At 43.3% G+C, this 21486-nt stretch overlaps 1 protein-coding gene across 1 annotated transcript in view; it reads left to right on the top strand.

Moving 5' to 3' along the window:
- MERTK (MER proto-oncogene, tyrosine kinase) overlaps nucleotides 1–21486 on the top strand; it is a 90986-nt gene that overhangs the window by 46677 nt on the left and 22823 nt on the right. Inside the window, exons 9-10 of the mRNA XM_015416138.1 lie at nucleotides 11935–12088; nucleotides 13532–13688. Coding sequence (XP_015271624.1) covers nucleotides 11935–12088; nucleotides 13532–13688 — 311 coding nt within the window. The remainder of the gene's footprint in view (nucleotides 1–11934; nucleotides 12089–13531; nucleotides 13689–21486) is intronic.

Below are 21486 nucleotides of genomic sequence, written 5' to 3'. Positions count from 1 at the left end.
AGTCTCGCCAGGTAATCGTACGCGGACTCGTTGGGGCCTTGTACCCTCGCGCAGAATTCCATCCGCTCCGCGAATTTGGTGGGTTTGGGTGCCAGGTGATCCGTCAACGCCTTGATCAGCACCGTGTAGGGCTCCTCTGCGGTCTTCTTTGGGGCGATGAGGTCCTTCAGGAGTAGGACCGTGCCCATGCCGCACAACTGGAGGAAATGGTCCTTCTTCGTTCCGTCATCCGTATTTTTGTGGCAGTTGAAGTAGCTCGTCAGGATCTCGAGCCAGGCCTCCCATTCGGTGGGGCGGCCGATATCAAAAGCAGAGATGTTGCTCGGAGGGGTCGCCATTGTGCTGCAGCCACGTGGTTGGGTGTCCCCTGGGATGGCGGCGGCGACTGGAGCATTGAGAAGGGCGCTGCTGCTCTCGGGGTCAGCAGGCTGCGGAGTGGAGCCGGGAGCGGGGCGATGAGCGGTTGCCGGAGAGCTGGGATGCGAAGCGGCGCGGTTCCCGGAGGTCTCGCTGTCGGTGCTCGGTGCGGTGCTCGTGTTGGCGTCCGGGTCTTTGTTCATGGGGTCGTGAATCCCACCTTCGTCGCCAGTGGAAAGTATGCAGACGAAGAGTGATTTCAGCTAAGCATACCTTTATTTAGTTCAGGACAAAGACAACGGACCAGCTCGCAGGCCGGTTTATATGCGTTCAGAAAACCCGCCACCAAGTATCCATAAACACACCCCCTACTCCCAATAGGCTATTTACAGTAACCGGGTGACCATTGGTCTCCCGGCTAGAAAGCTAGCCCTTTGATTGGGCCGGCTAGGATCCTTCGGATCCTTTGTCTTTCGACTCAAGCTACGGACAGTTTGTGCCTGGCCAGCCCAGGCAAGTCCGGGCATGTCAGGCTGAATACATTACAGTTTGTCAAATAGATTAATATTATATAGGTATTTCAACGCTACCCATTTTGATAAAGTTATACGAAACGAGGTATAATATGCATGGCTCGTTGGTGTCGATGGCGTTTGAATTGCTTCCAGTAAAGTGAATATTGGAAAAATAAATTTCTAGTCCTTGGAGACCTTTTTTTGGCATAACACATCACGGTTTTTTGCTTCTTCTCAACTTCCGTCCTGTGATCTCTCTCTTTGGTTTGCACTGATCAGATAGATAGCAGGTGTTTTTAAGTGCAAAAAATGATGCACAGGTGTAGGAAGCAGAACTTTCCTCCTATCTGCAGCTTAGCTGTAAAACTAGGCATCACAGAATTGGAAAAAGTATAAAGGAGGGCAACCAAGATGATTGGGGGTTAGAACACCTTTCCTGTAAGGACAGTCTGGGCCTCTTCAATCTAGACAGCTAATAGTTAAAAAAGAAGAAGAGTTTTATAAAATTATGCATGGAGAGGAGAAAGTGGAGGGAGCTTTTTCTCCCTCTCCCATAATACTAGAACTCAGGAGCACCCAGTGAAATTGTTGGGAAATATGTTCAGAACAGACAAAAATAAGTAATTATTCTCAATGTGTAATTAACCTATGCAGATAGCAATGGCTGTGAGCATAGATAGCTTTACAAGGGAGTTAGACAGCTTTGGGCCCTGCCACACGGCAGGGGAAAAGCCACCAAAAAGCGTGGCTTTTAAAAGCCGTGCCAAAGTTGAACCGGCGCGGCGGGATCCCACGGATCCCCTGGCCGCGCCGCCTTTTCTCCCCGGCACGATCAGACGCTGGGGAGAAAACACAGATCTGACGGCGAGCCAGCCGAACTGCACATGTCGGAGCATGCGCAGTTCGGCTAGGAGCCGGGGACGCGCCGGCGATCAGACTTCCGGTTTGCGGCGCACCTTTGAGATGAACCACCTCGGTAGGTGGTTCCAACTTGATGCGGGTTATCGCGCGGAAGGGCCAGTTCGGGGACGGAAGCACTACACTTCCCAGATGTTGTGGTGTGATCGCGGCCGTTTGCTCTGCCCCCGAACCGTCCAGCTCCTGGCCCAAATCCCCTCGTGTGAACGGGACCTTTGTGGATGAAACGTCTGTCAATAGCTACTGGCTGTGGTGACTGAAGGGAGCCTCCGTGTCTAGAAGCAGCAAGCCTCTGAATACCAGTGGTAGGAGGCAGCAGCAGGGGAGGGCCTCAGCCTCTATGCCCAGTTTGTTTGGCTGTCCAGGGCAACTGGTGGCCACTGTGTTAAACATGATGCCAGGCTAGATGGACCACTGTCTGATCCAGCAGGTTCCTCTTATGATCTGATATTCCATCTCCCTGAACACTTATCTCCTAGCTGAGATCACTGGAGAGACACTGTTGGTGAGGGAGGGTGCTGAGCTCATTACCTGCACACTTCTTGAGCATTTAAAGTTGGCCCCACCACCAGTTTATGTCTGATTGGGGCAGTTCTGGATGTTAAACCCACAGAAACTGCTACTGTTGTATTTAGTTAGAGCACAAATGTCTCTGTTTTGGTACTTGTCTAAAATAGGTAGCTGTAGGGAAGAAACCATCCCGTAGGATGTACATTCTTTCTTGGAAAGCTTGATAGGGTCAGAGCAGACATAACAGCTTAGAGTATAGTATGGACTTCCTGCTTTTTACTGTCACTAAAGCAAATTCCTGGGCCGCCCCTCCACTTTAGCCATAGTTAAGGAATACATTCTACTCCAAGTGTAACCATGGTTTTTAACCAGTATTGAATCCTGCTTTGAAATCTGAGGGTTGCAACAGGTTCTGTTGGGCTTGTACTACCATATTGGACTTGGCTTCTACTGGTCTTCTGTGCATTGCCATTGGTTCTGTTCAGCATGCAAAAGTCCCCCTTCTCACTGAAGTTTGTTCTGCTGGACTTCTGTGGATTGCTATTGATTATGCTGGGCTTGCAAAAGTGCCCCCTGCTTAAGTTTGTTCTGCTGGGATTCTCTGGTTTGACATTAGTTCTGTTGGGCTTGCCAAATTGGCCCAGAGGTCCTCATTGTAAATCCATTCTGCATTTTCTTTGCAACTTTTTTGTACTGTAATGTATTTCAATAGAGCCCATGCAGGTAAATTGGCATGCCTGGCTGCCATTATATCCAATTGCATTTCAATATCTCCCATTGTTCTCAGTGGGCAATCCTGCCATTCACTTTACTACATCTTTCCTTTTAAAATCAGTTTGGCTCATATTCCCTACTTTGACATTGGTTGTGTTAGGTTTGCTACATTGCCGCATGGTTTGGCTGGTTATTCACAGGTTATTTGGGCTTGTTGGTTCTGTCTGCTTTGAGAGGCTTTTAGCCAGGGGTTGCTTTACTTGCTCTTGTGTGTCTGGCTATTATTTGCCCTGGAGAAAACATGGAATTCCCCCCCTGCCCATAGCAAGCAATGGAGAATGGCTGAGGTACCTTCTTCAGGGGCACATAGACTTGGACCTCTTGATCCAATTCACTTGAAATGCAGTGGGCATTTAAAGAACAGGCACCAGCAGCTCTGCCACAATTTTGGTGCAATTTGGTTTTGTTTTTTTTTAAAAAAAGGCCCTTCCAGCCCTCTGAAAAGATTCCCTATAGGGTATAATAGAGCGGAAGAATATTGGGATCAGGGGTGGGGTGACCAGGATCCACTTGGAACCTGGAAAAGTGGGAATACCAATATTTTCAACTCCCTATATCTGGATCTACATTTCAAGCCGCACACCCCTACCTGTGTTTACTTTTGTAACAGTGCTTTTCAGAGCCAGCTGAACTGGTTAGCTGGGAGTCTGGCTCCAAGCACTTATCACTCCCAGACTTTTGAATCAGCAGTCATTTGAGAACAGTCCTGTTGTGTGCAATGCCTTCTGCATCATAAAATGCTGAGTTATGTAACAGTTTTAAAACAAACAGTCTCGTGGGGAAGAAAAAAACAGAAGCTTGCACTTGTGATAGGGTCATGTTTCTTAGGCGAATCCCGCTTCCTTACTTGCAGCTGTGACCCCCCCCCCAACTTATTTTATTTATTTAGCATGAGTTCCCATAGTGTGAAGTATTTAAAAAGCACACTTAAATGTTTTAAATTTCCTATAGGGGAAGAAAAAGTGATTCATGTGTTTTTTTGTTGTTCTGTAGCACATGGAGTTTTCTGTTCCCTTTTTCTTAACGTTTTTGGGCTTTAGAAAGCTCATGTCCCAGATATTCTGAAGTCACTAAAACAATGTGAAGATCTTATGACTAGGGGAGAAATGCTAACTCATCAACTCAGTGCTGCAGAGGAAAGGCGAAGGGTCTGCACTTCCCTTCCCTGGTACTTGGAAAAATAAAATAAATTATGTCTGGCTTCCTTTGATGCCAGAACGTTTTCATCTCTACAGTTCATATTTTACAAATGCCTATAACTACTCCAATGGAATAAAATATCTTCATTGTTTAGCTGTTATTCCTCAGTAAGATGGAAAAGCCATTGTCAGCCTGAAAGTTCTTCACAAAATGTTTATTTTATTTATTTATTTATTTATTAAATTTCTACCCCGCCCTCCCGTCAAGGCTGCTCTCCTTAAAATGGATTTATTGTGCAGCAGAAATCAAATAAGAGAGGCTTGTGTATGAAGAGCAGATGTGGTGTTTAGCCATGGTTAAGAACAGAGATTTGGAGCAGAATGTGAAATAATGTGCTAATTCTGCTGTCCTTAGCTGTATTTAAGAATTGTACTGGGATGGATGCTTAACAAGGATTCACACTGACCAGATTCCCTCTTAACCTGAGTTCTTCTAACCAGCTTCCAGAATGTTAAGTAATCTCAGTGGTGGTGAACATCCATCCTGATGTAGTGTTCAACCATGGTCAAGGTGGGTGAGGGAAGTTGAGGGGAAATTCATTCCTGAAAGAAGTGCAAAAGAACTGGCCTGATCATGATCCCTTAATTATAATTAACAGAGTGGAAGAGAGCCATTGTGGTGTAATGATTAAGGTGTTGATCTAAGAAATGGAAGACTAGTTTCAAATTCCCATAAAATTTGCTGGGTAACACCATAACCAGGCACTTGTCCCTACATTCGACTCTCCCTAACAATCATTTCCAGCCCCAGGAAAGTTTATTCCTAGGGTCATGGGATACACAAGAACATAAGAAGGGCCCTGCTGGATCACACTAGTTGTCTATCTAGCCCGGTATCCAATTTCATAGAGCATCCAACTAGTTGCTTTGGATGAGTAACAAACAGGGCACAGAGGCCAAGGGTTTCAGATATTTACTGCCTCTGAATATGGAGGTTCCTTTAACTAACCATGGCTGGTAGCTGGTAGAGCTGTTGTCCATTAATCTGTTTTTTTTAAACTATGTCTTTTAAAACCCTTTCAAAACCATCTATGCTCATGACCATTGCTACCTTCACTGGCAGTGAATCCCACAATGTAATTGTACTTCTCGAGTAAATAAGTATTTCCTTGCATAAATAAGTATTTCCTTTTGTCTGTCCTGTACCTATTGTTCATCAATTTCACTGGGTGTCCCTGAGTTCTAGTATTATGGGAGAGAGAGAAAAAAGCTCCCTCTATACACTTTCTCTACCCCATGCAGAATTTTATAAACCTCTATCATATACCCCTTAGCCTTCTTTTTTTTCTAAACTAAGAAGTCCCAGACTCTCCAGCCTTTCCTCGATCATCTTGGTTGTTCTCTTCTGTGCCTTTCCTAGCTTCTTCTTGAGATACAGTGACCAGAACTGTACACAGTATTCCAAATAAGACCATGCCATGACTCTGCCCATGGTGGGCATTACAATATTTGTCTTTTTATTCTCAGTCCCTTTTCTAATAATCCCCAACATGGAGTTTGCCTTTTTCACAGCTGCTTCACACTTGAGTTGACATTTTTATGGAGCTATCTGCTATAACCTCAAGTTCTCTTTATTATTTATGTATTAATTTTATTTACAACATCTATAAACTGCATTTCTGGCCTCATCAGGGCCACCAAGTCAAATAGGTTAGAAATATACATGATAAAAACATGTCTTAAAACCATTAAAGCCAAACAAAAACACATCATTTAAACAATTAAAACCAAGCTAAAATACACATATAAAATCAACAATTAAAACATAGGGCAGGAAGAAGGGATCACTGAGGGAATGCCAGACAAAGCAAAAAAACTTTTCACCCACTGGCAGAAGATGGCAACAGAATGGCACAGGTAAGTCTTTTGGTGCCATGACCAAGCAGGCCTTCTCTCGTGTTGCCAGCCGCCTAATCTCAGAAGCAGTGTCTTGGAAGATGACCATAAAGTATGCTGGTCCCAAGCCATATAGAACTTTAAAGGTCAACACCAGCACCTTCAGTTGTGCCCAGAAACAGATTAGGAACCAGTGCAGATGGCCAAGTCTTGAGTGATATGGTCCCTACGGCCCATTCCAGTCAACATCCTAGCTGCAACCCCACATAGAATGCACTGCAGTAATCTATTCTCCATGAAATCAGGGCAAGCACCTCCACAGTGATCAGATCTTTTCTGCCCATAGAAGACCACAGCTGACTAATCATTTGAAGCTGGTTACAGGCACTCCTGGCCACAGCTGCCACCTGCTTAACCAGCAGCAGACCTGGGTCCAAGACCTCCCCCAAAGTATAGACTTGTTCTTTCAAGAGGAGCGCAACCCCATCCAGAACTTGTGACACCTTAAATCGTCGGTCAGACCTTCTCCTCACTAATAGCACTTCCCTCTTGTTGGAATTAAGTTTAGTTTATTAGCCTGCATCCACTCCTGGACTGCTTCCAGGCACTGGCCTATGGTTTCTACAGCCTCCCTGGGATTGGCCAGAAGTGCAAGATGGAGCTTAGTGTCATCTGCATATTGGTGACAACCAATGCTCCCTCTAAGCTATGGAGTCCTGAGAGCAAAAATTCTGCTTCGTGAGCTACCAGCATTAAAATTGTGAGCAGGTGATTTGGCTACTGCATAAATTAGTTTTCTCTGGAACCATTCTTCCTGAGCTAAGACAAAAACGTGTGAGTTGGAGGCTAAAAAACTGTAAGCTACCTCACACTAACTCAGCTTAGTGGGAACACTGGTGACAACCCAGCCCAAATCAGAAGGAGGAGGAGGAGATTGGGTTTACACCCTGCCCTTCATTCAGAGTCTCAGAGCAGCTTACAATCTCCTCCCCTTCCTCTCCCCGCAACAGACACCCTGTGAGGGAGGTGGGGCTGAGAGAGCTCTGAGAGAACTGCTCTTGGAGAACAGCTCTGAAAGCACTGTGACTGACCCAAGGTCACATCAGCAGGTGCAAGTGGGGAATCAAACCCGGTGCTTCCAGATTAGAGTCCGCGTTCCTAACCACTACACCATACTGGCTCACCGCACCCAGTGGTTTCTTCTGGATGCTGAAAAGCACAGGGGATGAGATAGAGCTGTGCTGGACCTCACAGGCTTGAAGGGCTGAGCAGCAGTCCCCCAGTACCACCTTCTGAAACATTCCCTCTTGGTAGGACCAGAACCACTGCAAAATGGTGCTTCCCCCCCAGTCCCATCCAGGAAAGGTGGTCCAGAAGGATACCAAGAATGATCGTATCAAAAGCCACTGAGAGTTCCAGGAGAATTAACAGAGTTGCTCTCCCTCTGTCCACCTCGTGGTACGTGAGCAATCAAGGCTGTTTCAGTCCCATAACCAGGCCCTAAACCAGATTGGAAAGGATCCAAACAATCTTCCAGTCTTAGTGTCAGACAGTTCAGAACTCATCAGCATATATTTAAAGTTAGAATATTTTATTCCAGTGTGCTTTGTCTTACACTTAGCAGTGCTGAACTTCATTTGCCACGGTGCTGCCAACTCACCAAATTTGGATAGATTCTTCATAATCCACTGTCAACTGGTGGAAGAGGCTGAAAGAGCGTTACGTCCCCCTTCTCCCACCCCACCACAGCCTCCCAAGCCATGTGGCTATTATTCCATGCGGGTCCCACAACACCAAAAAGAAACTTTGCTGGGGTTGGAAAAGACTGCTGGCAGGAGAAGGATTTGGGGGACATACGCAGCCATCAGCACCTTCTGCTGATCCTTGGCGGGATCTAACCCAGTCTCTACAGCCTAACTTAACTCACAGAATTGTTGTTAGGATGAAATGAAAAAGGGGGAGAATGACGTACACCACCCTCAGTTCTTTGAAGGAAGCTTGGGATAAAAATGCACAATGGTTTACATTTGCACTGCTCCTCTGCACAGTTTCAGGACATCAGTCTTTCAGTTAACCTGTGCAGTTCATTGACAGAAGCACGTCTCTACAATTAAAGTTTCTCTCCAGTGCTTAGTCTTGAAGGACTCCTTGCTCTGTCTAAGGGGATGTGACATAGGTCTTTATGGGACTCTTTTACAGACCAGAGACTGAGACTAATTGATAGTGATATTGCAAAACTGATCTGGGAAGGACTGTCTTTGCAGTAAATGGATAGGAACACCGGAAAACTTCACGGTTATAAAATTGCTGTCTTTTGTATGACCCCGTACTCTTAACATGAGGTTTTATTCTTCTGTCCTTCCTACAGCCCTTGCTCTACTTCCTCTTCCATCTTTCTTTCCTCCTCCTACTCTGCTCTTTTCCTTTCAGTCTACAGTCTACCTAATGGGACAAATTTCTCAACATCAACAGTGAAACAAACTACAGGTATTAAAACACAACAGATTGTTTTATACTTCTCTGCTTTATTATCCATGGAAGCCCACCTAGAAAATTTTGACTTCGATAGTTTCAGCTCCGTCTCAGAGATAATGCCAAAGAGCCATTAAAATATTTAGCTCTCAGTGTTCCCTCTAAGCTGAATTAGTGTGAGCTAGCTCACAGTTTTTTAGCCTCCAGCTCACACATTTTTGTCTTAGCTCACGAAGGATGGCTCCAGAGCAAACTAATTTATGCAGTAGCTAAATCACTCGCTCACAACTTTAATGCCAGTAGCTCACAAAGTAGAATTTTTCACTCACAGCTTAGAGGGAGCACCTGGCCAGAACTGCCTGATGGAAATGTAGCTTTTCAGTGTAACAGAATATTATTAGTACAGTTTTAAATACTAGCTTAGGCAACATGGAAAGGTATTCATATTTATTAAAATGTATTTAGATATAATTTTAAAAAATTAATCAAGGGATACCACACAGTTAAAAGCCCCCAGCCCTGTATGCCTTGTGACACTTTGCCCATTTTAACCAATAACCAGTGCTTCCTTTATCCAGGGTTTCCACTTCCCCATCTAGAGGTGTTGGTACATTGGAAAAAAAACCCTTTGGCAACCTAATAGTTTTGTAATTGTGCATAGTGATCAGTTCCTGTTTACCTTGAATTTTTAACAGCGGTTTCGTCAATTCTTTTTATAATACATTATAACTTTATTATGAACGTTACATGCCAACCTGCCAGCTGCATTGTGTGTCATCGAACAGTTGTGTGCATGTGTGTTTTTAGTAGCGGTTTTCTAGGAAGCACTGCCTATTGCTCTTTCAGCTGTTCAGCTGAATCACTAGAAATCCAGGAAATAACAGTGACTTTACGGGAAAAGGAATCTCTTGTTTTCTCAAAGCATGACGGGGAAACTATGAGCCAGAACACAGAGATGTATTTTATTGGGACAATGTATATTAGTTAAGCTTGTTGAACAATCTGTATTGCTATCTGATACTGATGTGTGAGACAATAAATGTCCATGTGCTCATCACTGAAGGAATTCTAGCTACAAGAGTGGCATCTAGATGGAGAAGGACACAATATGCATGCCCATTGGGCTCCTAGTAATCTAATACTACCAGTAGTAAAAGCAGAGCTGGTTGTCAGAATAAATATTCCCACTGATGGCAACCTTGTATTTTTTTTAAAGAAAACGGGTGATTTTTAGATCATTAGTAGTAACTCAAGAAGATCTTAATGGTGCTTATCACTGTGACTGTATGAGACATTTGTGTGGGAGAAATTTTTTTAGCGTGAGACAGGAGAATTTTGGAGTGCCCAAAATGTTCCTGCCAGCCCATGGAATGTTTATCTTTTCACATCTAGTCTCTGCCCCTTGCAGCTGCTGCTGTAGCACCATATTTTAAAGCATCATCTTATTATCCCAGCCAGTCAGGGATCACATAGCTAGGCACTTGGTGTGATTACATTACAAAACCAATTCAGGCTGAGGGCAATTTTTTGCCTTCACTCTGTACCAATATCATAATACTTTATATCCAATCAGATTTGTCTATGTACCAGTATCCCTAAGAAAGTTCAGAGTAGGGGGCAATACTTCTTATCCCCACTCTGAATGTGCTTTTGCTGCTGTTTGTGATACACACCCCTGCCAAAACTCATCCCTACTTAATATAACAATATTTATCATATATTCTAGTGTTCACATGTTTATGGATAAATGTGCTTGATTAAGAATATAACAATCACACAGCACCTCCTGGCACTAAGTAATTCAGTAAGGATATAGTCTGTTAGCAAACTTTGGCTCAGCATGGACATAACAGGAAATCCTGTTTCAATTAAACCAGCTATTGTCAGTGCCAATGTCTGAACAAGGGGCACTTCACTAGCTATGGCTAGGTAGGGTCCATTAGATTCATAGTTTGAGTTTGGTTTATTAACCACGTCAGTCGTAATTATGGCTTTGCGAAATGCAGAGCACAAACACCTGGGCTGTCTCCAGTCCCCATTTGATTAAACAATTATTACCTATATTTTCATCTTCTTAACTCCTAAGAAGCATTTCACATACTACAAGGCAATAAAACCAGGGTATGCCTCCAACTGTACCATTGATGTGGTACTGCAGCCAGTCTTGGTTCTCTGATTAGTTTACATGGATTTACAAACATGTGCTTTTCAGAGTCACACATTTTATATCCATTTAAAAAATCTCAGACATATATTAAAATTGTAGTGCACAATCCAGCCAAAATTAAGCACTATTGATTTCAACAGGCACACTAACTGTATCCTTAAATTTCTCTCATTGATATAAATGGTTGATGTGTGTTTAACTTTGGCTGGATCATGCCTGTAATGTGAAGAAATCTTTAGGAAGCTCAGATCAAAATGGGGGAGGACCACCATCACCATTAATGAAGAAGAAGAGAAGAGACTGGATTTATACTCTGCCCTTCACTCGGAGTCTCAGAGCGACTTACAAACTCCTTTCCCTTCCCCTCCCCACAACAGACACCCTGTGAGGTAGGTGGGGCTGAGAGAGCTCTTTCCAGAGCTGTCCTTGAGAGAACAGCTCTGAAACAACTTGTAACTGACCCAAGGTCACATCAGCAGGTGCAAGTGGAGGAGTGGGGAATCAAACCCGGTTCTCCCAGATTAGAGTCCGCGCACTTAACCACTACACCAAACTGGTAAATTTTGTAGATGAAGTAAATATATCTACAACCATACAGAGAAGTATAATTGCAAAAGAAAGCTCAGAGAAATATATTTTAAAAAAAGATTTGGAATAATTCCTGTGGTTTCCTAAAGTCAGAAAGTGGGAAGCAGAGCTTAAGCATAGAAAAATAAATGGTTTTTGCAAACTGTTCTCCTCCACTGTTTCCCCAGAGAACTCAGCTTTTTGTTGTTAATTTTATTTTGGTTTTGCCAGTAGGAGGACAGATTTGTGATGACTGGGGCTGAAGGTCAACAGCCGACAGCTTGTAGAAATGGGTAAAATGTATACTGAGTTGTGGCATCAGCAGTAAGAGGGCTTATAAAGAAATGCTTGTCAGCTACTTCATTGTTCCCATCCGGTTGCTGAAGAACTATCTTTTACAAAGCACTTTATCACTCCCTGTAAATAGATGGTTGTTCTCTTGTGCCTGTTAATAGTGCCTGTTAGTTACTGTAGACAAACAAACATAAAATGGAATCTGGAAATATGTCAAATGCGGACAAATCTTGTGTTTTCAGCTAATTATTTAATGGTTCTAATGGAAAAATAGATGCTTTCTTACTAATGCTCTAGAGTTAAGACTTTTATTATTTTCTTTCAGAGGAATCTCTCTTCCCGTACCAGCAAAGATACCAGTGCTGTCCATATTCCTATCGTGGCCACTAATGCCACCTGCATAGTGCGAGTAGCAGCAGTCACTAAAGGCGGAGTTGGACCATTCAGTGATCCAGTAGAAGTTTTTATTCCAGGGAATGGTGAGTCAGAATAATTTAGTGAAGTGGGCTAAGGTTGGGTTGGGAGATTAATGAATGCAGAATGTAGGTAGGACCAACCCCCAGCAGAAAACAAATCTCACAAAGTTGTTCTCTAATGGGTCATCCCTTTAACTGTGTTATCTGCCTTGAGATTATTTTTTCCCTGCAGGTGAACCATGCACACAAGCAATTGTGCATATTAAAACGACGTAACTATTTTCTTGAACACGTATATATGAGCATGCATAACTGCATCTAGATTTCGGCCACCCATTCTGTTATGCATCTAAATACATTTGAATATGGATCCTAGTTGTATTGGCTACTGCCACTTATTCAAATGGACATTCTCATCCGTATTCTGGTTTGTCTAGCCACCAAAAATAAGCATAATAAGATCAACGTATAAGAATCTACACTTACCTAAATGTTTGCCCATTGAGATTTTATTTTGAGTATAGGGCCAGGCTGTATGGTTTATCCCCCCCCCTTAAAGTATTGTATATGTACCAGTGCTGCACACAGCATATATTTTAATTCAGGAGTAACAGAGATCGCTGCTAGGGCAAGTGCACTTTGCCTGCACACCTGAAATTGACAAGAGGCTTTCTCCCCCTCTTTTGCTCTGCAGGGAGTTCTGCTAGTAAAATGATGGTCAAGAACAATGAGGTGAAATTGACATGCTCATTGTAAATTTGCTCTCATCTTTATCTTCTGTATCCTTTTTTACACACACATCTTTGGGAGATTTCAAAGATGGCAAAGAACTTGCCATTATAACAGCCTTTACAAATTCCAGAAATCTAAGCCAGAAGTAAGTGCTTCAGCACTGCTTCACAACCAAGATAAAACACATCAGAACTGCTAAATCTGAGGGAAGAAAGTTTGCAAAGAAGGGATTGTGAAACCACCTCAAACTGCGCAAATTGGTTATGCTGTGAATGAAATTTCTCTCTCCTGCCAGACGCGCTTAATGATGTGTGGGTTGTGGGTTGTGGTGAGCCAGTTCCCTCTAAACAAGATCATTTTGTCATATGTTACGCTGTGTTTCATGGACACGGATGGATTAATCATTATGCTTACTAGCCTCTTTTCTTCCTCAGCTAAACCAGGACTGCCTCAGTCTAAATTTTGCTCCTTGCACAGAATGCTTTTCAAACTCTCGCTAGCACATAGCATAGAGTCTATTCCTTCAGCTTTTGCAGAGTTCATGAATTCCTTCAGCCAATTAATCCCTTCAAATAACAGTTTGTGGTCGTAGCTTTATTTGCATGAACAGTGTAACTTCTCATAAGAATCCTAACAGAAGTTGGAGCAGTTCTTTCATTGCTATTCCCTTTGTCCCTAGCGTGCTCTGTTAGTGGAAGTAGTCCCTGCAACTCCTCAGGCAATGTCCACTGTACTATGGAGCCTTCTTTCAACTTAATTGGCTCTTCATCCTAGGTTTGATATCCACTGCACCATCATCAGTTCCAGCGTCTGGAAATTCAGATCCATTCATAATTGTCCTGGGATTTATATGTGGAATATTTGCTGTTGGATTAATCCTGTATCTGTCGGTGGTTATCAGGAAAAAGTTGGTGGAAGAAACCAAGTTTGGGTAAGTTACATAAGGAAGGATAAAAAACAGATACGCTAAACTTGAGAACTGTTTTCTAGAGGCTCACTGATTCAAGGCATTGACAGGGCAATCCTAAACAGAATTACAAACTCCTAAAACAACTGACTTCAGTGGATTTAGAAGGGTGCAACTCTGTTTAGGACTGCACTGTTAGCCACAGTTCATTTTTTTGGTTGGTAGAAGAAATTAATGCTCACCTTCCACGTTTAAGCAGAGGAACTGCATTCTTCTAGGATATTCACAGTCCTGGTGGCTCCCCCCCCAAAACCCTTTTGAAACCTGTACCTAATGTACCTTTGAAAAATAGTAAGTTTGCCAGTAGAGTGCTGAAAGGCAGCACTCCCACTTCAAGCACTGGATCCACAAACAATAAAGTGCTCTGAGTACCAGTGGTGTGTTCATTGGAAATTAAGCACTCTTAAGCCCCGTAGAGTCTTTAGCATGCTCTCCCATTGAAACAAGCTGTAGTTCTGATAAGAGCTGTTCTTGAAAACTCCTCTCTTAGGCAGACCCATCCAACAATGCCCTCTTCTAATCTGCCACATCCTCTTGGTTACTACTACTCAGCAGCAGTGGCTTCTTACTTCCCACCTCACTGGCTGGCCACCACCAATCAGTTTCTCACAGCCAGCACACAGTGAGGGATCAAGCTCTCTCTGAGGTCTCCATGATGCTTTAGAAAACTCAGAAGAGAAAAAAAGTTCTTTCACACTGTGCTGGGCATCCAGAAAGAGAAAGTCATCAGAAAAGGTTTCCTTGTCCCTTGTAATGGTGAAGTGACTGCGTTTGTGAAACTGGGCTATACAAGCCTTCCCCCCCCCCCTGACATTCCTGCCCGCTCACAGCCAGCACACAGTGAGGGATCAAGCTCTCTCTGAGGTCTCCATGATTCTTTAGAAAACTCAGAAGAGAAAAAAAGTTCTTTCACACTGTGCTGGGCATCCAGAAAGAGAAAGTCATCAGAAAAGGTTTTCTTGTCCCTTGTAATGGTGAAGTGACTGTGTTTGTGAAACTGGGCTATACAAGCCTTTCCCCCCCTCTGACATTCCTGCCCATCATCCTCTGTGCTAAATGCATCCTGGTGGCTCATACGATGAGCCAGCTTTCTTCTTTTGCTTTGAACCCATTTGCCCCCAGAAGAGTACAATGGTAGGTGCAGCTAGACACATCACTACCAAATCATGTAAATGCATACTAATCTGTACTTGTGAGGGACCCCCACAAATAAATCTTTATTTGAATACTATTACAAAAACCATTATCTTAGGGTTAAGCACAACAGGTACAAGGCATGAGGGTTGTTTTACATTCTAGAAAGGTGTGTCATCATTGATATTAACACAGTGATTAAATGTGTGAATTCAGGACCCCTGACATGAAGATCACCTCACTAAGTGACTTTGGGAGGCCATTTCTCCCAGTCGCAACCCTTCCTCTTCCCTATAGAGATATGGGGTTAATAATAACAATAATAATATTTGTATATTTTCCATTGCTGTTGTAAGGATTACTGAGATACTGTACATGATGTTCTTTGAAGCTTACAGATGTTCTGTATAAATGCTAAGTGTTGTTATGGCTCTACCTAGAGGATGGAGAAAAGGGAGTTTACACTCTCAGAAGATTTTGATAATAGAGATTTTGCTGAGTAGCCTTGTGAAGCATGACTCATTTGGACATGTGATTGTGAGCTGCATTTTAAAGGCTAAATGTTTTGAACATCTGGTTTTGGGGTGGTTTTCTTTAACCAAAACACACCAGTAAGGTCCTTCTTAACTTCAGACTTGTCTAGTCCATACGCAATGCCTTAGTTTCCCTTCTACTGTATAGCAATTTGCTGTACAAGCTGCCTGTCCTGCTTCCTGCTGAAGTTGGTCAGGCTTCCACTGGAATTTTGCATTGTACTGTTTTATTTAGGGAGCCAATGTGTAGTGTAGTGGTTACAGTGTCGGAGTAGGGTTTGATAGTCCCAGGTTCAAATCCCTGTTCTGCCATGGGATCTCACTGGGTGACCTTGGGCTAGTCACACTAGCTCAGCGTGACCTATTTCACAGGGAGAATGGAGAAGGCGAGAATGTCTTATGCTATGAATATACTAAGTGTTGTATCTATAAATTTTATTTTGTCCTCACACTGAATAATCCTGAGGGGAGTACAGCATGTTCAACTACACCACACAATAACTTGCTCATATAGTCATTGGGAGTCACTGATGGCACATATACAGAAGGGGGAAAGTTTTCCTGACTTTTCCTACCCACAGGAAAAACATCTGAATACAAACCAAACGACAGTCTTCCCACTTTTCTAGAAAGCCATGAATTTTTCTGCTGCAGCCAAGTAAAGTTCTCCACTCCCAAATTGTACGTGTTCATGGGGGGTTCCTTTTCATCACATCTTTGCAGGCCATTTGCTTCTGCACTGAAGTACTCTTCTAACTGAGATCAGTGCAGCCTTTCAGCACCACTTTCAGACATGCAAGATTTCTTTTCGTCTGTGTGCTAGAGGACAACATTGTGACTTTATATGATGTTGAGCAGGCCTACCAAGGGTCAGAATTGAGTGCTGCTGCCCCAGTCCACCAATATTTGCATGACAATGCAATACAAGGACATTCGTAGTGATCTGCTGGGGGGTTGGGACAGGTATGAGAAGGCATTCTAATAGCCAAAGGAAAGCTGGGGCAACTTGGTGTCACTCTTCCATTCTAGTCAAGGGTTTGACCCACATTTTGTTGAATACTATGTTGTTGTTGTGCTTAAGTAATCATTTGCATCTGGACTGCATTGTCCTCACAGAAAAACCCTGTTGCAAATAATGGCTTTAATGTAACAATATCACAATACCCGATGATGTTTGGATGCCACCAGGGAAATTCATTGCATTGCATTTGTTTCAGGCTTCTTTTTTTGTATGTGTGGTCTGTTCTGTGCATTGCTTCAAGTGCATTTTATTCAGTGATTATGTATTATCAGTTACATTTGTGATGGATACATTCTTCGTAGTGATCTGCTGGGGGGTTGGGACAGGTATGAGAAGGCATTCTAATAGCCAAAGGAAAGCTGGGGCAACTTGGTGTCACTCTTCCATTCTAGTCAAGGGTTTGACCCACATTTTGTTGAATACTATGTTGTTGTTGTTGTTGTTGTTGTTGTTGTTGTTGTTGTTGTTGTGCTATAGTAATCATTTGCATCTGGACTGCATTGTCCTCACAGAAAAACCCTGTTGCAAATAATGGCTTTAATGTAACAATATCACAATACCCGATGATGTTTGGATGCCACCAGGGAAATTCATTGCATTGCATTTGTTTCAGGCTTCTTTTTTTGTATGTGTGGTCTGTTCTGTGCATTGCTTCAAGTGCATTTTATTCAGTGATAATGTATCATCTGTTACATTTGTGATGGATACATTCAAAAAATACAAGAGTGGGTGGTTTTCTCTTCCCTTATACCATGGGACTGCCTTAATAGCAACAGCAAACCCCCTCAGACTGTGTTCTTGCAGCTAAGGCAGAGTCATAGAACTGGGCCTGAGCTACGAAAGTGAAATTATTCTTGTATGTCTCTTTTTTTATGCCTCTAATACTAGATGGCGCAGGCTAGCCTCATGTTGTCGGATCTTGGAAGCTAAGCAGAGTTGGCCCTGGTTAGTACTTGGATGGGAAACCACCAAGGAAGTGCAGGGTTGCTGTGCAGTGGCAGGCAATGACAAACAATCTCTTTTTGTTTTCTTACCTTGAAAACCCTAGGTGGTCACGTAAGTCAGCTGCCATTCATGGCACTTTTCACCACCAGTTTTTCAGAAATCAGTACTGCAGATGTATAACCATAAATATCTTCAGCTGGAAGAGTAAGTGGTTTTCAGAAACTACTGTTGCCTAATTTTCACAGTGTTTTATCCAATAATTTTGAAAGGGAGGGGGGAAAGGGGGAGAGCATTTGAAGTAAATACAGCGCTTCCACTAGTAAAATCTTGGAAACAACAGTACTGCAAGACAGGGGTGATGGTTTGCAATTTAATGCAGTGCTGTAGTTTCTATTTCTCCCCTGCTTCCAGTAGTTCACCTTTTAAGACTTTCCCCCTATTTTTGGAAGTCATGTGGTAAAACAGCACCAGAGAAACTAAGAGCTGAGCTTGGTAGTGTAGGAGGGATTCCTTAAATACTCCGGGAACAGGAACAAAGCAAAGCCTTGTTCTCTCAGTTTAGAAGCAACTTACTTGAATTCCACTGAGCTGGCTACTTTGCGTAAGCATCAGTTGTACATGCAGAAGGGTCTGGCGGACTTTGGGGCAGAAGGTGGCTGTGCTAGGGCACATGCTGTAATTACACAGGACATTGGCCAGGCCTGTTGGGCTTCCTGTTGCCTTGTGTGAACTTCATGTTCAGCCATCCTAGTGCACCTCCAACACTCCCTTGTGGCAGCACAAGGCAGGGCAAGGTCAGTAATGGCAGGCAAGTTGTCACTTGTTTGCCATGACTGATCTTTCCATTGCAGAACGTAAAAGCATTATCACCAGTGGCCCATCTAATCCAGCATCCTGTTTCACACAGTGGCCAACCCGTTCTTGCTCTGCAGCACTGTTATTCAGAGGTTTACTGCCTAAAGACATTCACTCATTGTGGCTAAAAGCCATTGAATGACAATCCTGCATGAATTTGGCTAAACCCGTTTTTAAGCCAACTGAACAATCATCACTGCAACCTGTGGCAATGAATTCCACTGGCTAATTTATTTTTGCGTGAAGAAGTATTTCCTTTTGTCCATCCCGCCTGTTCTGCCCAGCCACCTAGTAGGCTGCTTGGGAGTTCTAGAATTATGGGGGGGTCAGGGTTGCCAACTCTGGGCTCAGAAATACCTGGAGATTTGAGGGTGGAGGCTGGGTGAGTGGGGGATAATGCCATGCAGTCCACTTTCCAAAGCAGCCCTTTTCTCCAGGAGGAATAAATATTTTAATAAACAAACAAATAATAAATAAGCTATTTGCATAGTCGGGAGATCAGTTGTAATTCCAGTAGATCTCCAGCCCCTCTGGAGGTTGGCAACCCTATGGGAGAGGGAGAAAAGAACTTTCTCTATTGTTCATTCACTCATTCATTCATTTTGGATATTTATATGCTACCTCTCAAGGCAGCTTCCGAGTAAAAACAATACCGCATGACCCATAAAACAACATAAATTATCAGTATTAAAAACAAGCTATTTAAAAGCAAGCCATGGGCAGGGCACAAAAACTTCCACCTTCCCCACTCCATACATAATTTCATTAACTTCAATCATTTTGCCCCCACTCCAGTTGAACAACTGATAAAACTCCATAAATGATGGGGTTCCCCAAAGCATAAATAGAAAACAAACTAATCTTTAAAATGGTGAGCCAAGCCTCTCTGTTGTGGCCTGAGCATTCGCCAGGGGTCCTGTGAGCTTCTCCTTGGAAAATTCCACCATGTGTGTGACTAAGAGCAGGAGGCCATGTGATTCTCCGTGATTATCCCATCAGAGTTATACAAAGAGGTACATACAGTTTGGCTGGCATCGGTAGGATGCTATTATTTGAGGCAGCTACTGCCCCGTCCGAATCCTCCAGCATGTGCAGAGGACTCGGACGAGAGATCTCACTTTCACCCATGTGGGTTTTAGAGACACAGAGAAGCAGAGTTAATGTGCCCGCTGGACCTCCAGAGAGCAGAGGCAAAACGATAGAATGACCCCCTCCCCCAAATCCTCTGTCAGGAAGAATGGATCTACAGCAGGGACTGATGAGGTGGTTGCTGGGCATTAGGACCAATTTTTTTTCATTAAGTCATGACCAGGAAGGAAAATGACCCACCACCCATACCAGTAGATGTTGGAAGGTAGTGTTGGAGGCATGGGAGCTGCTAGCCTAGCAGTTTGCATGCAGACCCGTACAGGCCACTGATAGCATGGCCTTTACCCCTACTTGGCATTGGTGATCAGTGACCTGCAGGCCTGCACAGAACTGAGCTAGAAGCCCCTGCTGCTCCATTGCTGTTTCATGAAGCCCACCAGTATGAATGTCAAATCCCCTTCTGCTTGGTTACTGCCCAGCAGTAGTGGCCTCTTACTTCCCACTGTCACACCCAGCACAGATTTCTGCCATATGTGGAAAATGCAGGGGCAGGGAGGAATCTTTCACGTTGTGCTGGGCACCTTGGGCAGGCAGTTGCCAGAAAAAGATGTATGGCTGCCTCAAACAACCATGTATTTCTGTACTCTTGATTATACAGATAGATACATGGACAATACTTCTTTCCCAAGACTGTTGTTTCTCTGATGGTCCCTCTCCAGAAAAGGCAGACTGCTGGTTTTTATGGGTCTTCTGACTCCCAGACAGAGTGAGCAGAACTAGACACATCACTGTCTGAGCAACTTTTTAATTTGAGATGAATCAATAAAATACAGTTGTTTTGTTAAAGTAGTGAGGTGGTGAAGGGAAGGGTTTTTTTGGTAGTAGAGAGTCAGAGAGTGAATTCATGTCAACCTTTACCTGCTGGGAACAAATCCTTTTTATTTATTTATGTTTATATCCTGTTCTTCCCGCAAGCAGGCTCAGGGCAGGTTATGACAATAAATTACAATCAATAGACAATTAAAAGTGAATATCAAACAAAAAGTCAGTTAAAACAGTTAAAAGATAGGCATAGCAGCAATTACATATTCAGCAATCCTAAAGCTGGGAACCATTGGTGATATGAGTGATATCACCAAAATCTTCATCTTGCTAGCCCTATATCCATGCATACTGGGACATGGCAATTGCGTGTATCGGGAGTGCATGCTACCTGTGATGCTCCTGATAATCTGGTCACCATGATGTCCAATCAGGGAGTCACATGTATTTTTCATGCAGTTCACCCGATTCAAATTTTGCCTTCGCCACACACTCATGTAAGTGGTCTTTTGTTAAAGCAGAACTCCCAGTGTTTTTTCTTGTAAAAATCAGACATGCAAGGGCCTGATTCTAATTGGGGCAGTGATGTGAGGGTTTGGGGTTTAAGCCTTTCCTGCAGGCCTTGCACACCTGATTTTTATACAGGAAAAAAAGTGCAGGGAGCTCCATTCATGGAACTCCTATACATCCTGTCTGGTTCCACCCTTAAATAAGCTGCCTGTATGGGAGTAAGAATAACTGAGGCTTACTTTAAGTATAATATTAGTCGAACATCAGGAATGTTCTAGATAACTGCTAAGTATTATTAGATGGTTATTTTGAGGACAGAAAGCAATTTCATGTAATCAAGAGATTTGGATAACAGTGATCCTCCTTTTTTGTGTGGCATGATTCATTTGAGCATGTGATTATGAACAGCATCTTAACTGCTAAACTGTAGACCTGTAGGTCGCGAAGAGTTGGACTCGACTGTGCGACTGAACAACAACAAGACCTTTCTAGTATGACTGGTCTAAGGACTGTGGAAATAAACTAAACTAAGACCTTTCTAGTCTGCACCCAAAGCCTTTGGCACAATGTATTATTAATGATAATAATTGTATGTAACCCTGCTTTTCTTACCAATTTAGTATAATGTTCAAAGGTTCTCAGGTCTCACTCCTGGCATGATTGCTGCTTTCTTCCCTCTGGTTTTAGTCATTGCAGTTGGTAGCTTTGGGGAGGGGGCTCTAATTGTATAGTCGCCACTAGCCTGCTTGGCTTGCCAGGTTTAAACCCAGAAATCTTATCAGTGCTGTATAACAGGAGACTTAGTGGCTATGGCCATTCTTCATTATGTTCTATCGTCCACCCTGTCAAGGCA

The sequence above is a fragment of the Gekko japonicus genome, unplaced genomic scaffold (assembly GCF_001447785.1).
Source record: "Gekko japonicus isolate JY-2015 unplaced genomic scaffold, Gekko_japonicus_V1.1 scaffold339, whole genome shotgun sequence".
NCBI lineage: Eukaryota > Metazoa > Chordata > Lepidosauria > Squamata > Gekkonidae > Gekko > Gekko japonicus.
The sequence above is the reverse complement of the archived record's forward strand: the minus strand, read 5'-3'. Positions and strand labels throughout refer to the sequence as shown.